The sequence below is a fragment of the Bos grunniens genome, chromosome 23, assembly GCF_055505025.1.
Source record: "Bos grunniens cultivar Pamir isolate PY7600 chromosome 23, Bosgru_T2T1.0, whole genome shotgun sequence".
NCBI lineage: Eukaryota > Metazoa > Chordata > Mammalia > Artiodactyla > Bovidae > Bos > Bos grunniens.
In genome coordinates, this window is record NC_141187.1 from 53,145,554 (window position 1) to 53,160,151 (window position 14,598).

Below are 14,598 nucleotides of genomic sequence, written 5' to 3' on the forward strand. Positions count from 1 at the left end.
GAGGAGGCCTTGCAGCTTCTGTTTTCTGAGGAGGTGGGGGCAGACTGGCCGGGAGGCCACGGAGGCAGGGCAGGTGCAGGAGAGCGGGTGTGTCCAGCGCGAGGACCAGGCGGTCAGGCCACTTGGCCCGCAGCCCGGGAGCAGGGCGCAGCCGCCACCCCAGTCCTGCTGCCGAACTCTGAGTCCTGAGCAGCTCGAGGCCAGGGTGCCATTGTTAGTTTTGCATCTTCTGTCGTGGTTCTTTCTTACACTGTTTACATGGTCACGTAACCTGATGCACCCACTCCGAGTATGCTGTGCTAGGCATGCATGTCTGGCTCTAGAATTTGCTCAGCTTAGTCTTCAATCCTAAAAGCCCCACAGAATGATATTACGTATGGTTCAGTTCAGTTCAATCGCTCAGTCGAGTCCGACTCTTCGCGACCCCATGCAGTGCAGCACGCCAGGCCTCCCTGTCCATCACCAGCTCCCGGGGTTTACTCAAACTCATGTCCATTGAGTCGGTAACGCCATCTAACCATCTCATCCTCTGTCGTCCCCTTCTCCTTCCACCTTCAGTCTTTCCCAGCATCAGGTCTTTTCCAGTGAGTCAGCTCTTCGCATCAGGTGGCCAGAGGACTGGAGCTTCAGCTTCAGCAACAGTCCTTCCAATGAACATTCAGGACTGATCTCCTTTAGGGTTGACTGGTTGGATCTCCTTGCAGTCTGAGGTCTTCTCAAGAATCTTCTTCAACACCACAGTTCAAAAGCATCAATTCTTCGGAGCTCGGCTTTCTTTATAATCCAACTGTCACATCTGTACCTGTCTACTGGAAAAACCATAGCTTTGACTAGATGGACCTTTGCTGGCAAAGTAATGTCTCTGCTTTTTAATATGCGGGCTAGGTTGGCCATACCCTTTCTTCCAAGGAGCAAGTGTCTTTGAATTTCATGGCTGCCGTCACCATCTGCAGTGATTTTGGAGCCAAGAAAATACAGTCTGTCACTGTTGCCACTGTTTCCCCATCTATTTGCCATGAAGTGATGGGACTGGATGCCATGATCTTCATCTTTTGAATGTTGAGTGTTAAGCCAACTTTTTTGCTCTCCTCTTTCTGTTTCATTAAGAGGCTCCTTAGTTCTTCTCCACTTTCTGCCATGAGGGTTACGGAGGGCTAGAGAACGTCCAGTCAGTGCCCACTGTTTGCTGCAGGAGACACCAGGTTCCCTGTCAGGCTGGGCCTCCAGGCCGAGGATGCAGACTGATTTGCGGCCAGGCTGCCCAGTGGCCACGCTCCCCAGCCCGATGCTGGGAAGAGAGGGCAAGTGTGCCCCAGTGGGGAGTGTGGTGGTTCTGGAGAGAGCGTCTGGGGAGAACCTTGAGGGGGCAGCAGGCCCACCCTGTGCTTTTCTGCTCTTCCTCATGCGGTTCTGCAGCAAATAATAACAGTGGGAAAGAGGAGTGGCCTGGGGACGGGGTTGCCGGGGAATACGAGGGCCCCACACGCAGGCAGGCATGCACGCTGACCGCAAGCAGCAGTGTCAGAGGAAAATACCAGGATCCAGAGGAACTACAGGCAGCACAGTCCGGTTCTGTTTGCTAGAAGCCAAGGTGGACAGGTAAGCGTCGGTGGGCCAGGCGCCAGTTCTATAGCAGTGCAGCCGCACAGGCTGTCCCTGAGCTGTCGTGGCCCTTCGGAGCTCCGGCCGCAGAGCTGAGTGCTTGTGGTTCAGCCTGTGGCTCAGAAACCTCAAGTGTTTACTCTCTGGCCCTTTAAGGAAATGTTTGCAGATTCCACACTTGAAGGAAATAAATGAAATGAAATGAATGAAAGAGCTGAGCTGAAGTAGTCAGGAACAGCGTGGACAAGAGAAAATCACTCACGATGTTGCAGCCACACTAGAAAGAAAATTTAAATAAATGTTATTAGAAACAATCAAAGGAACAAGCAAAAGGAAATCAGATAAAAGAATGTGGAAAAGAACAAGCATGAATGTGACCGGGCAGCACGCAGCAGACCTGAGAGGAGGAGAGGCCCCACACGCGCGTGGTTGCTGCGCCCGGGAAAACAGAGACAGAGCGTCCGCGGAGAGCAGAGGAGGAACGGCCGTGCTACCTGGCTCTGCGTGTACAGAGAGCAGACGGCGCTCCAGACACACCGGGTCAGGGTGATTCCCTAGGACTAGGGCGACCAGGCTGTGGTTCCCCCGCCTCGGACCTCGCAGGTCCGTGGGTGTGGCTGGAACAAACGCCAGGGCAGGGCACTGCTGGCCCAGTCCATTTCAGAGCGTCGGTACCAGTGTTGAATGACCGTTCGTAGCGAGAGCTAGAGAGCCTTCTAAGTTTGTTCTATTATTTTGGGGTTTTTTTTTAATTTATGATCTAATGATTTTTTTCCTGTCTAGTAAGTTTGTATCTTTAAAATGTCTAAAAGGCCCTTAATCAAAGGACTCGACAAGCCTCAGTATTTTTGCCCATGAAGAAATTACTAGATTGAGGTTTTGATTTTATGCCAAATGATTTTCTCAACGTAGTTGTATTTGTTCCCCAACTATGTCAGAGTAAGGGGTGCTCCCCCGACCCTGGGGTAGCCTTCAACCTCCCGCTGTGGGTCCCACAAACATAAGACCCAGCCTTGCCCAGGACTCCTCGACGTCCTGATTCAAGCTAAGAACACCAGGCTGTCGTCATGGAGACAGCTACTGAATGAACTTAAAGAAAATGCATGTGCCTAGTTCCACACTTAGAACACTCTACGGGGAATTTTATCTCCATTTCTCAAATGACTCTGATTTTCAGTAGAAATAGTTTGCGGGCTTTCTCCGCTGTTTTATGTATATGTGTGTATGTATGTGTGTACATGCGTGTGTATTTGTAAGCATGTGTGTATGTTTAGACCGTTTCCATGACGGGGGCCCGTGAAGCACACCACACAGGCACAAGGCTGAGACGCAGCAGTCCACTGGACAGAGTTAAACAGAACCTTGATTAACACATCTCGTTATTCACGGATGACAGCTCAGTTAATAAGTGTCCGTGGCTTGGATACCAAGCCGGAGGTTAACGGCGAGGTGGAAGCAACCGCCGAACCCAGGTTCTGGAGACAAACACACCCCGCGCTCTGAAGGGCATGTGCGGAATCGGGCCGCTGGCCAGCGGTGCACTGTGGCTGTTCTCCACTGGCCCAGTGGGAGCCGCCCGAGCCCCGCGCCCAGGGAGGCGGGGCCCCTCCCCGGACTTACGCGTCCGTGACCCGAACATCCAACAAGCGGGCATGGGAGAGGAGGGCTTTAGGGTTCTTTTTTTTTTTTGAAAATTTTTTAAATCAAAGTTTTATTTTGACTTCTGTAATCAGATTTGTAAAACAGCTAGGTTAATTGTATGGTTATAAGAAAACACACTTCCAGATGGAGCGAATATCTATAACCATCTAGACTTGGCCCTCCGATGTCAGTGACCTGGGTCAGGTCTCCCCTACTCCATGTGCCGTGAGATGCGGCTGGACAGCTGAAGGGTCCATTTGCCATCAAGGGACGGTTCTCTGCGGAGGAATTTCCAGCCTCGGTGCGCCCCTGCACTGGCGTCTTTCCTCCCCGTGGGACAGGTGAAAACGTGAGAAGCAGGCGAGGTTTTCATCTGCCCTGGTGATCAGGTCAGGGCGGAGGTGATGAGTGTGTGAGGACGTGGGTACGTCTGTTGTATCCTCATGGGGCCCCTCGTACCTGGAGAGATGGGGCTGGACCCTGATGTCTGAAGCCTGTCCCCTCTGGAGCATTTCTGTGTCGGAAGCCGCGGGCCGATCACGGGTCACCCCTCCTGCCCGTGATCAGGAAGGCATGTGGAGGTGGACCCTGCTCAGCCGCACCGTCTGTCCAGGGAGAAGTGGACCAGGTCACCGTGCCCAGCTATGTGCAGAGGCCGGGCCATCGCTTCCCACTCAGGGGCCCTTGTGTCGGGCTGGGCGAGCATCCCTGTGGGCTGCCCGCCACGACCTGGGGGCAGAGCGCTGACCGCGGCCACTCCAGACATGAGCTCGCTCGCCCGCTGACCCGGGTGTCACCCGGCCCCCGTCACCAGTCAAGGACCATCCGCTATGCTCAGTGGAAGTTCAGACAAAGCCCTTTCCCTCTGTTAAGACCAGTAAACTGCTCAGGAATAACAAATAAATCTGGAATTGTATATCCTTTCCCTTCCCATTCCCAGACTGCAGTCTGGGACAGTATGAACTTCACAGGAAATGCCTAGACGTTGGCAGGTCAGAGGCCGCGGACGGTCTGCTGGAAAAGAAGAGGGCAGATTCTTGGCGTTCAGTCCAGCGAAGGGACAGGCTCCTGGGGACCCCGGGTTCCCGGTGGGGACGAGCCCGCCCCGGGGCCGGTACCCACGCTTCACGTGGCCCAGCCCCGGCCAGTCACCATGTGCTCTCCTTTTGTTTTTAGCTGTCCTTACTTTCTTTCACATGATTCAAAATATGATTTTTTTCAAAACCATTTGAGCCCCAACATAGTGTTCAAAAGAAATAAAATAAGCTGAGCAGTCCTGAAAGACCCATTTGAAATGTTATTTTTAGAATGGAAATTTGAGTAAAACACACTTAAGTGTATATACTAATCCCTCAGAAAAACGTTCAAATAGAAATTCTATCCAGGAGCATAATTTGATTTTTCCTAAAAACTTTGAAAGTATTTTGAAGAAAGTGTGTGTGCGCGCGTGTGTGTGCTCACTGCATCTGTGCCCCAGCTCGTGTGTTTGGGAGGCGGGATGGTCCCTTCATCGAGGAGGTGGCTGCAGTGAAGTCAGCGTGGGAGCCATCGCCCCAGGGAGACCCAGGAGACTGCTGCGTCAGGCCGCGGGAAGAAGGCAGGCAGGCTGGGAGGCTCCTGCAAGAGACACCAGGAGGGCCCGACCTGCGCGGGTGCCCACGAGCAGGGCACCCCTGAGGAGCGGACAGCCAGGGTGCAGGGCCCCAGCCCCGACACTGCGAGGGCCACTGAAGCACAAGCTTCCCAGGCCAGGCGTGCCATCATGACGAAGAGAAGAGCTTGCATTCTGTGCCTTTTTAAAACCGGGCAAGCTCTATTATTAATAAAACTCATATAAAATTTTTGAAGTGTTACAACTGGGACTCCGCTTGTGCTCCAGTGGCTAAGACTCTGAACTCCTAATGCAGGGGGCTCAGGTTCGATCCTTGGTCAGGGAAAAGACCCCACGTGTCTCACATAAGACACAGTGCAGCCAAATAAATAAAAATAAAATTTTAAAAAGTCTTGCAGCTGAGTTCATTAACTATAATACAGCATGAAACCGCCGGTCTTTCTGCAGTCTGTGGCCGTGAACAAAGCCCTGTCCTGCAGGACGCCCTCATCTGGCGTCTCACCGTGTCCCTGACGCGGGCTGTCTCCATCACCCCGCTTACCGCCACATGAGCTGCAGCGCCACGGCATGTGAAACGGCCAGAAGTCTCCTCTTCCGTAGGACAAAAATACGGTTGAAGACAGTCTGGAAGTAGGCCCAAAATGCAAAACAGTCGCGAGAAAAAATTTCGAGCACAGGAGATATAACCACGATTGTATTTTTTAGAAGGCTACCGTAAATTCAGATGGATAAAGAAGAATTGAACTTTGTTGATTGCATCTTCTAAAAGAAAATTAGCTGCTCCGTTGACCTCAGAAATGTATTTGTCAGCTTGTCTAACAGCAGCCAGGGAGACACCAACCAACAGTTCTCTTTCAATGTGAAAGCAAAAGTTGAGTGTACCTGCCAATGGGCTCTGTGTTCTAAGGGGGCGCCTACTGCTTTTACCTACTTTATTTAAAATGGGGGTCCCTGGTACAGTGGGACAACCCAGAGGGTTGGGATGGGGAGGGAGGTGAGAAGGGGCTTCGGGACAGGGGGACACATGTACGCCCGTGGCTGATTCATGTCAGTGTATGGCAAAACCCACAATATTATAAAGTAATTAGCCTCCAATTAAAATAAATTAATAAGTTAAAAAAAAACACGTGGGTGCGAGTGATGAAAACATTTTATTGAGGTTGATTTCCGCTTTCTTGGTTTCAGGTGTGCAGCAAGGTGGTTCAGTTACGCACTTGCGTGGATGTGTGTGTGTGTCGGGCTTCCTGGGGGCTCAGTATGAGGGTTGTCGGCGTGGCCCGGCGGGGGTGCGCGTGCTGCCCTGACTGTCTCGAGGGCAGCGTGCAGCTCTCACCCGCTCCGCCTGTCTCCTTAGGCCATGTGGCTCATGCTGCAGAAGGACGAGCCCGAGGACTTCGTCATCGCCACGGGGGAGGTCCACAGCGTGCGGGAGTTCGTGGAGAAGTCGTTTCTGCACATCGGGAAGACCATCGTGTGAGTAGGCCCCACGGGCGCCCCTCCGCCTGCCTGCAGTCTGCCTCTCCCCTGCCCTTCTAGAGCAGGAAGCAGATGCTTTGTCCCGCTGACACCGCCTAAGCTCAGTCTTTCAGAAGTTTATCTTTTTAATTTTTAAATATGATTTTAAGCTCTTTAATTTTTTAACTTCAAATTTTGTACTGTGGTTTATACATGCTTTACTGGGATTTTACTGTCACTAATTCCTCTAAACAGATCAATGTGAGAACATTATACAGTCTCTGTTTTTAATACTTTCACTATATATTTAAAATTTTTGAAACCACAAAAATTTACAGGTCAATTTCAAACATACTACCAGCAAAACCTTTTTCTCTGAAGCACTGAGAGTGGGCTGCTGACCCGAGGCCCCATCCCATGGACTCCGTGTGCTTTCCCCGTGACCAGCGACACTGTCGAGCGTGGGCACAGGGCGGCCGGGACATCCCACTGGGCTGTGAGCAGCATCCAGTTCGTGGGTCTCACTGAGGTCCTCAGCCCAGCCAGCACTACCCCTCATACCAGAACAATCCACACACTTCATCCACTTGTTAATTACACAAATCTTGAAGTCAGATTTTTGTTGGAAGATTTAGGGGCAGTCTTATAGACGGAGAAGGCAATGACACCCCACTCCAGTACTCTTGCCTGGAAAATCCCATGGACGGAGGAGCCTGGTAGGCTGCAGTCCATGGGGTCGCTAAGAGTCAGACACGACTTCACTTTCACCTTTCACTTTCATGCATTGGAGAAGGAAATGGCAACCCACTCCAGTATTCTTACCTGGAGAATCCCAGGGACGGGGGAGCCCCGGGGGGCAGCCGTGTATGGGGTCGGACACAACTGAAGCGACTCAGCAGCAGCAGCAGCAGCATTATAGACGGAAGACTCTTTTTCCGTGATTGTTTTATTGAGGGTATGTGTAACGTGCATGCGTGCCTGGTCTCTCAGTCGTGTCTGACACTGGGACCCCTGGACTGTGGCTCACCAGGCTCCTCTGTCCGTGGGATTCTCCAGGCGAGAACACTGGAGTGGGGTGCCATGCCCTTCTCCAGGGGATCTTCCCAGCCCAGGGATCGAACCCCATGTTTCCTGTGTCTCCTGCACTGGCGGGCGGGTTCTTTACCACCAGCGCCACCTGGGAAGCCCGTGTATGGCATAGGGTCTCCCATTTCCGTCGTTTGGGGCCACGAGTCAGTGGCATTAAGTGCACTCACAGTCGTGACCAACAGCACCGTCCCCAGAGCCCGCCCGCCTCCCCACCCGGAAGCTCCGTCTCCATTAAACACCTGCTCTCCACCCCTCCCCCAGCCCCAGCAACAAAAGTTCTGCTTCAGTCTCTGAGTTGGAGGACCCCAGGGACCTCGTGTAAGTGGAATGACAGTTTCTGTCCTTCTGTGACGAGCTCATCTCACTGGACCTGACGTCCTCAAGGTCCGTCCCTGTTGTAACTTGCGTCAGCATGTCACTCCTTTTTAAGGCTGAGTAATATTCCATTGTGCAGTTGGACCACGTGTTGCTTATCTATCTGTTGTAACAGCTGGGTTGCTCCTCTTCAGCTATTGTGAGCTGTGCTGCTGTGAACATACAAGTATCTGAGTCCCTGCTTTCAGTTCTTTGGGGGTAAAAGCCTAAAGAGTAGAATTTCTGGGTCTTATGGTAACTCTGTGTTTAACTTCTTGAGGATCTGCCAAATATTTTCCCAAGGTTTAGTTTTAAAATATAAGAAAGGACTTCCACTTCTAACTATGATGGAATAACAGAAATTTGGTTAAACCTCTGCCTTGAAAAACTAGGAGACTATGAAACACATAGAACAGCTTTCGGCACCGGCAGTGCAGGGCCGTGGGCCCTGGTAGGAAAGGAACCAGCGAGGCGAGCCCTGCAGGACCCGGCTTCCTGGAGGCATGGCCTCCACCTGGGAGGGAGGAAGAGGCGCGCCTGCAGAGAAGACGGGGGTCAGGGCTCAGAGCCCGGGGCTGTGGATGGTGTGGACGGGTTCTAGAAAGGTGCCATCTGCAAAGCAAAGGAGCTCCAGAAATGTGTGTCAGGATCCCGCTGAGATCCTGCCAAACACGAGGAGACTCCACAGGCTTGGACAGGAAACTACCCGGGCATGGGACTGAAGGCTTCTCTGGGCGTTCCTGAGGCCGGGAGGCTCGCAAGCTGCAGCCGCCACCGAGCCACCTCGCTTGTCGCTCAGAGGACGGAGTGAGTCCCCAGAAGGCCCGAGCTCGGAGGTGGGGTGACCCTGAGTGGAGGCTCCTCTAGGGCCAGGCCAGCGGAGCTGACGCACAGACTTCCAGGGCTCACAAGTCACTGAGCCTGCAACCACTGCAAAGCCCTGTGTTCTTCAAAGAAAGGCAGTAAAGTCTAGACTCAGACGCATAATTTTCTTAACGTTCAGCATTCAACCAAAAATTAGCAGGAGTGTCACCAAGTGGGAAATGACCTAAAACCAAGAGGAAAATCCATCAACAAAAACAGACTGACGAATTATGAAGACAGTGGTATGAGCTCACAGGGAAGGTGAGGCAGCCACTGCAACGGTCAAATGTATTAAGAAAAACATGAGTATAGTGAGGAGAGATAAGGAAATGTATGTATTTTTTATAAGAGCCAAATGCAACCTTTAGAGATGAAAAATAAAGTATCTGAAATGAAACCTCACTGTTGGCATTGAGAACAGAGTAGACACTGCAGGAGAAAAGCTAGTAAACTTATACATGTTGTACTAGAAATAATCCAAAATGAAGCACAGGAAGAAACAGACTGGAGGGAAAAAACTGAGTTTGATTTGATTAACCTGTGAGACAAAATCAGACAACCTAACGTGTATAATCAGAGTCTTGGGGAAAAAGTGGGGAGAGGGCACAGGAAAAGAATTAAATAACAGCCCCAAGTTTCCCAAATTACTGAAAATAAATGCTAAAGAGAAAACTTTAAAAGTACAATTATGTAGAGGGGAACAAAAATAAGAAAGCTTTGGTATCAGAAACTATGCAAGGCAAGAAGACCTTGTAGCAGCATCCTTAAATTGCAGAAAGAAACCTAAGCCTCGAGGTCTGTGCCCGGGGACACCATCTCGGAAATGGAGGCGAGTTAAAGACTTTCCAGATAGGCAGAGGTGGTGAGGGTTCGTCACCAGCAAAACATTTAGATGGAAGGAAAACAGAAGAATGAAGAACAGGAGAAGTAGCCAAAATGTGGGAAAATATAAGTTTTTTCCCTCACTTTACAATTTCTTTGAAAAGTAATTGACTGTTGAAAGTACAAATAACAGCGATGCATGTGTGGTTTCTAATACATATATATAAATAAATTGTACAATAGCAGCAGCTCTGAGAGCGGGGACGGGACGGAAGCATTGTGTTGGCACATTGCTGTAAGATTCTGACACCAGATGGGGATTGGCATGAAAGTATTTGAAGACAGACTGCAATTAGTTAAAGCATGTGCTGCACACTCTGGAGAAGCTACTAAAACGAAACAAAATGAAAAATAGCCACGAGCCAACGCTGGAGTCAAAATGCAAGGGAACCACTCATCTAAAAGAAGCTGGAAAAGAGGGGCGAGAGCAAACAGCAGACGGGGCTTCTCCAATCAAAAGAGCGATAAAGTTGGACTTGATAAAAAAGCAGTATGCTACTGACATGAGACACATTTTATATATAAACATATAGATAGCTTAAAAGTAAAAAGATAAAAAAAACATCCAGATACTACCCATAAGGAAACTGGAGTGGCTGTATTTATATGGGACGAAATAGACTTCATTTACTTAGAAGGAATAAAGAGCCCTTTCGTATTTTAAAGGGGTTGATTCTTCATAAAGACATAACGATTTTAAATGTATATACACCGAGTTATAGGTGCTCCAGAATACCGACAGAATCGACAGGAAGAAAGACAGCTCTATGTCTGTGTACCCCAGCACGCCTTTCTTTGTAACTGCAGTACAAGTAGACAAAGCCTCTGCAGACACAGAAGAAAACTTCCTTGACCTAACTGGCATTTCTGGAGCTTACCACCTGACACGCTTCTCAATAACTCACAGGTCAAAAAAGGAAATCCCAAGGGAATTCAGAATAGATTATGAATTAAATGAAAATGCAAGCAGCCTACCAGAATGTGTGGGGCGCTGCCGAAGCAGTGCTTAGAGAGCAGCGTGTGGCTGTGAACACTGATGTTAAAACGCAAGAAAGAGCCCAAACCAGTTAGCCCAGCTTCCATCTTAAGCTTGACAAAGAACAGCACGTTAAACCCAGCGCAAACAGAAAGAAGGAAACGACAAAGATAAAAATAGAGATAAATGAAATAGAAAACAGGAAAATAATGGGGAAAATCATACAACCAAAACGTGGATAAACCTCTATCCAGGAAAAAAAGAGATGACAAATTATACATAGTAGAAAAAAAAGAGTTATCATCCCTACAAGTCCCCCAGACGTTGACAGAATGGTAAGGAAATACTATGAACAGATTTTTGCCAGTGACTTTTTCAAATTAGAGAAAATGGGCACATGCATGAAAGACACAAATTGCAAACCTGATTCAAAATCTATAAATTGTGGTAGTTCCATGTGTATTTAAAGAACTGAATTTTTAATGTTTAACGAAGAAAACACTCCCTTCCTAACACTCACTTAGAAGAGAGAATACTTCCTAACTCATTTGATGAGGCCAATATTACCCTGATGCTAAAAATAAAAATGTTACATGAAAAGAAAAATACTGACTAGTATTTCCAGTGAGCATAGAAACCAAAAATAGTAACAGAATATTAGCAAATTGAAATTATCCATATATAAAAAGTCGGTACACCACGGCAGAGTGGGGTTTATTCTAGGAATGCAAGGTTGGTTTAACATTTGAAAATGAACATAATTCAACATATTAAGAAAACAAAGAAGCCGTATTTTTTTTCAATAGAGGCAGAAAAGACATTTGATAAAATTTAACAACTATTATTTTTAAAAATTAATTTCAACACACTAGAAATTGAAGGAAATTTCCTCAAGCTGATAAATGGTCTTTGAGAAAAACCAACAGTTAACATCATAGTTAATGTGGAGACACTGAATGCTTTTCTTCTAAAAGTGGGGCTCAGGGCAAGGCTGTCTGCTTTTGTCAAACCATTTCCACATTGTCCTGGATCTTAGCCACAAGAAAAAAAAGAAAAAGGAATAAAAGAAAGATGTGTATCTATCTTATTCACAGATAGCTTGATGGAGTACATAGGAAACATAAGTAATTACCCAAAAAGCCAGGAAAACTAACAAGTGCATTTAGCAGCATCACAGGATACAAGGGCTACGTACGGAAGTCAACTGTCTTTCTGTGCACTGCCCTTCAACAACAGGGAATTGAATTAAAAAAAAAAAAAAGCACAATACCATTTAGAGTAGAATCCGAAAAATGAAATAGAGATGAACTTAATAAAGTACATGAAAGAACGTGCACACTGGAACCTAAAAGACATCGATGGAGAGACCAGAAAAGCGCGAGTGGGGAGGTGCGCCGTGTCCGTGGCTGCAGGGCCTGGGAAGGCGCAGCTCTCCTGGGATCAGCCTGTGGATTCAGTGCGGTTCTCCCACTTTGGAGACGGCATCTTGTGTTCAGCCTTCTGTCCCTGGTCCCCTGGGCTAACGCCTTTTTTAAAGTACCTACAACAGACCTGCACACACTGAGACTTCTGCGGAGAGGAAATGCCTTAGAAGAGCGCCTGTGTCCAGTTCATCTGGATGTTACAACCCCTCCTGGAGAATCACCAGTGAGGAGTCTGGGTGGCGTTGTTTAACCCAGCGCTTCTTAAGATGACCCTGTATCGAAATCCTACTTGAACAACAGAGCCGCGTGGACTGCCAGCTGGGAGTGCCCTCTGTCCCTCGGAGCCCCGCTGCAGCCTGCGTCCGCATCCCCAGAGGCGGCAGGAAGGCCCGGCGTAGTCTCGCTAGAACCCACGGCAGATCTCAGGAGGGGCCTTCACGCCGTTCCAGATGACAGACCAAGCCACCAGCCGAGGCTTCAGTGGTATTCAGCATCACCTTTGAGTGTCGAAAACCAAAACGTTTTCCCGAATCTCCCAGGAAGAGAGCGGGTGTGAGGTGCCGATGGCCCGAGACACCGGAGCACCGCCCTGCGCCCCCAGCCGAGCCTCCTGCCCGGCGGCCACCTGCGCCCCGAGTCCGCGTGGCCGGGCGTGGGAACAGAGCGCCAGCGATGCGCGCTCTCACAGCATGGCTGAGACACAGAATTCCTTCTCAGGGCCAGATAATGAAATCACGATGGCTCTCTGAACGCTGTCTGCAAGTTGCATTCAATTGTTTGTTTTCTTTCCAATTTCCTTCCCTGGATCGTCTCCGGGCCCCATGAGCAGCATTCCAATCTCAGCTGGAGCAGGCCGGAGAGTCGGGACCGCTCCGGGCCGGCCCCGCTGCAGCTGGCCTTCTGACGGGCCGACCATGCCTCCTTGGGAACGGATTCCGAACAGTCAGACGCCAGGCAGCGACAGGCAAGGGAAACACCGAGCTGGAGCTGGGCCTGGAGGGCCCCTTCCCCGTCGCCACCGGCTCCCTCTCCCAGGACTCTCAGCACGCAGTGTGCCATGGCGTCGGATGAGGGGCTCCACGCGCGGCCCCAGGCCTGGCCCCGGCCCCACTGCCCCCGCTCCCGAGCCTGGCCCCCGCTTCACTGCCCCCTCCCTGGGCCTGGCCCTGGCCCCACCGCCCCCACCCCGCCCACCCCGAGATGAGGTGAGGGCCTGTCTCTCAGGGAGGGGAGCAGGTGAAACGTGTCAGCACGCGGGACGGCGGGCTGGAGCATCGGGTGCTCTGCCGTTTTTGCTGTTCGTGAGGAAACGGTGTTGATGGAAAGTGACATTTGTCTACAGTGAATGCTAGGGACAGCAAAGCATGAAACCAGTAAGATCGGGCAACTGATGCTATGTCTGGGACTCCAAACAGTCGAGTCCCACCAACGCCTCACATTCATGTGACCAGGAGGAGCCTACGGGCGTGCTCAGCAGAGAGGTGGGCAGGGAGGGAGAGGACAGGCCCTCAGCTCCAGCCCCGGGGGGCTGTGGCCGTGATGAGAACACCCCTGCTCTCCAGGAGTAACTCACGTACCATCAGAGTTAGGGCATCTTTCGGCTGGCCTGTCTCCTGTGGAGCACAAGTCCTCCAATGCTAACTGCTGAGAAGCACTTGGGGATCTGGTAGGTCTGGGCGGGGCCTGAGCATCTAACGGGACCCCCAGGATGCCAGATGTGGGGGCTGCTGGCCCCTGGACCCCACTCTGAGCAACAGAGCCTGGGAGATCACAGAACCTCAGGCCCAAGGTGGACCCGACAGTCGCCACGTCCGAGCCATCGCCCCTTCTGACCGCGATCTTAGGTCACCTGGGACTTTACCCTCCCTGGCGGACTGGGCATTCTCTGCTCGAGGCCGAACCTGCTTTGGATCCTTTCTGAACCTTGCATCCTGCCCCGCACAGAGGCAGACAGTTGGTAAATAAATCAACATTTTCATGAGTCGGTAACGGAAAACGAATATTTGAAAGTTGAGAGTTGGATTGTGTGTCTGTGTGTGTGGCATGCAGGGTGGGAATGAGGGCAGATTGCTGTAAAATGAAAAGCCTAGACTCTCTAGGTTTTTCCATGAGGACTGTCGTCCAGGGAGCACCTGCAACCGGCTTGGTTCCTTCTCTTTTTCTTTCTGCCCTCATGCCTCCAGCGATTGCTTAAGTGCTAGTTGAATTGAACAGACATTGGACTGAGTTTATTATCTGATAAATTGAGACAGAAGAAACTCTCTGCACACCCCGTTCCTGCCTCCAGTGACTTTGGATTGCTCTTGGGGAGACGTAGAGTTCTGAACAGCTGGAGGCGTCCCTACCTGGTTTTTTTTCTAAAGTAGGAAAGAGATTGCCCAGGAACTGATGGGGGTCTCCAGGGTACAAGAGCCAGGGGGTCCAGGACCCTGGTCTCTAGAGCGAGACGAGAGCTGATGGGGTCTCCAGGGCACAAGAGCCAGGGGGTCCAGGACCCTGGTCTCTAGAGCGAGACGAGAGCTGATGGGGTCTCCAGGGCACAAGAGCCAGGGGGTCCAGGACCCTGGTCTCTAGAGCGAGACGAGAGCTGATGGGGTCTCCAGGGCACAAGAGCCAGGGGGTCCAGGACCCTGGTCTCTAGAGCGAGACGAGAGCTGATGGGGTCTCCAGGGTACAAGAGCCAGGGGGTCCAGGACCCT

General features: G+C 50.6%; 1 protein-coding gene across 7 annotated transcripts in view; it reads left to right on the forward strand.

Annotated features, from left to right (window-relative positions):
- Nucleotides 1-14,598, forward strand: part of GMDS (GDP-mannose 4,6-dehydratase) — a 434,715-nt gene that overhangs the window by 353,560 nt on the left and 66,557 nt on the right. For all 7 annotated transcript variants that reach the window (XM_086370928.1, XM_086370929.1, XM_086370935.1 and 4 more), the window contains one exon: nt 6,210-6,328. In XM_086370928.1, coding sequence (XP_086227054.1) covers nt 6,210-6,328 — 119 coding nt within the window. The remainder of the gene's footprint in view (nt 1-6,209; nt 6,329-14,598) is intronic.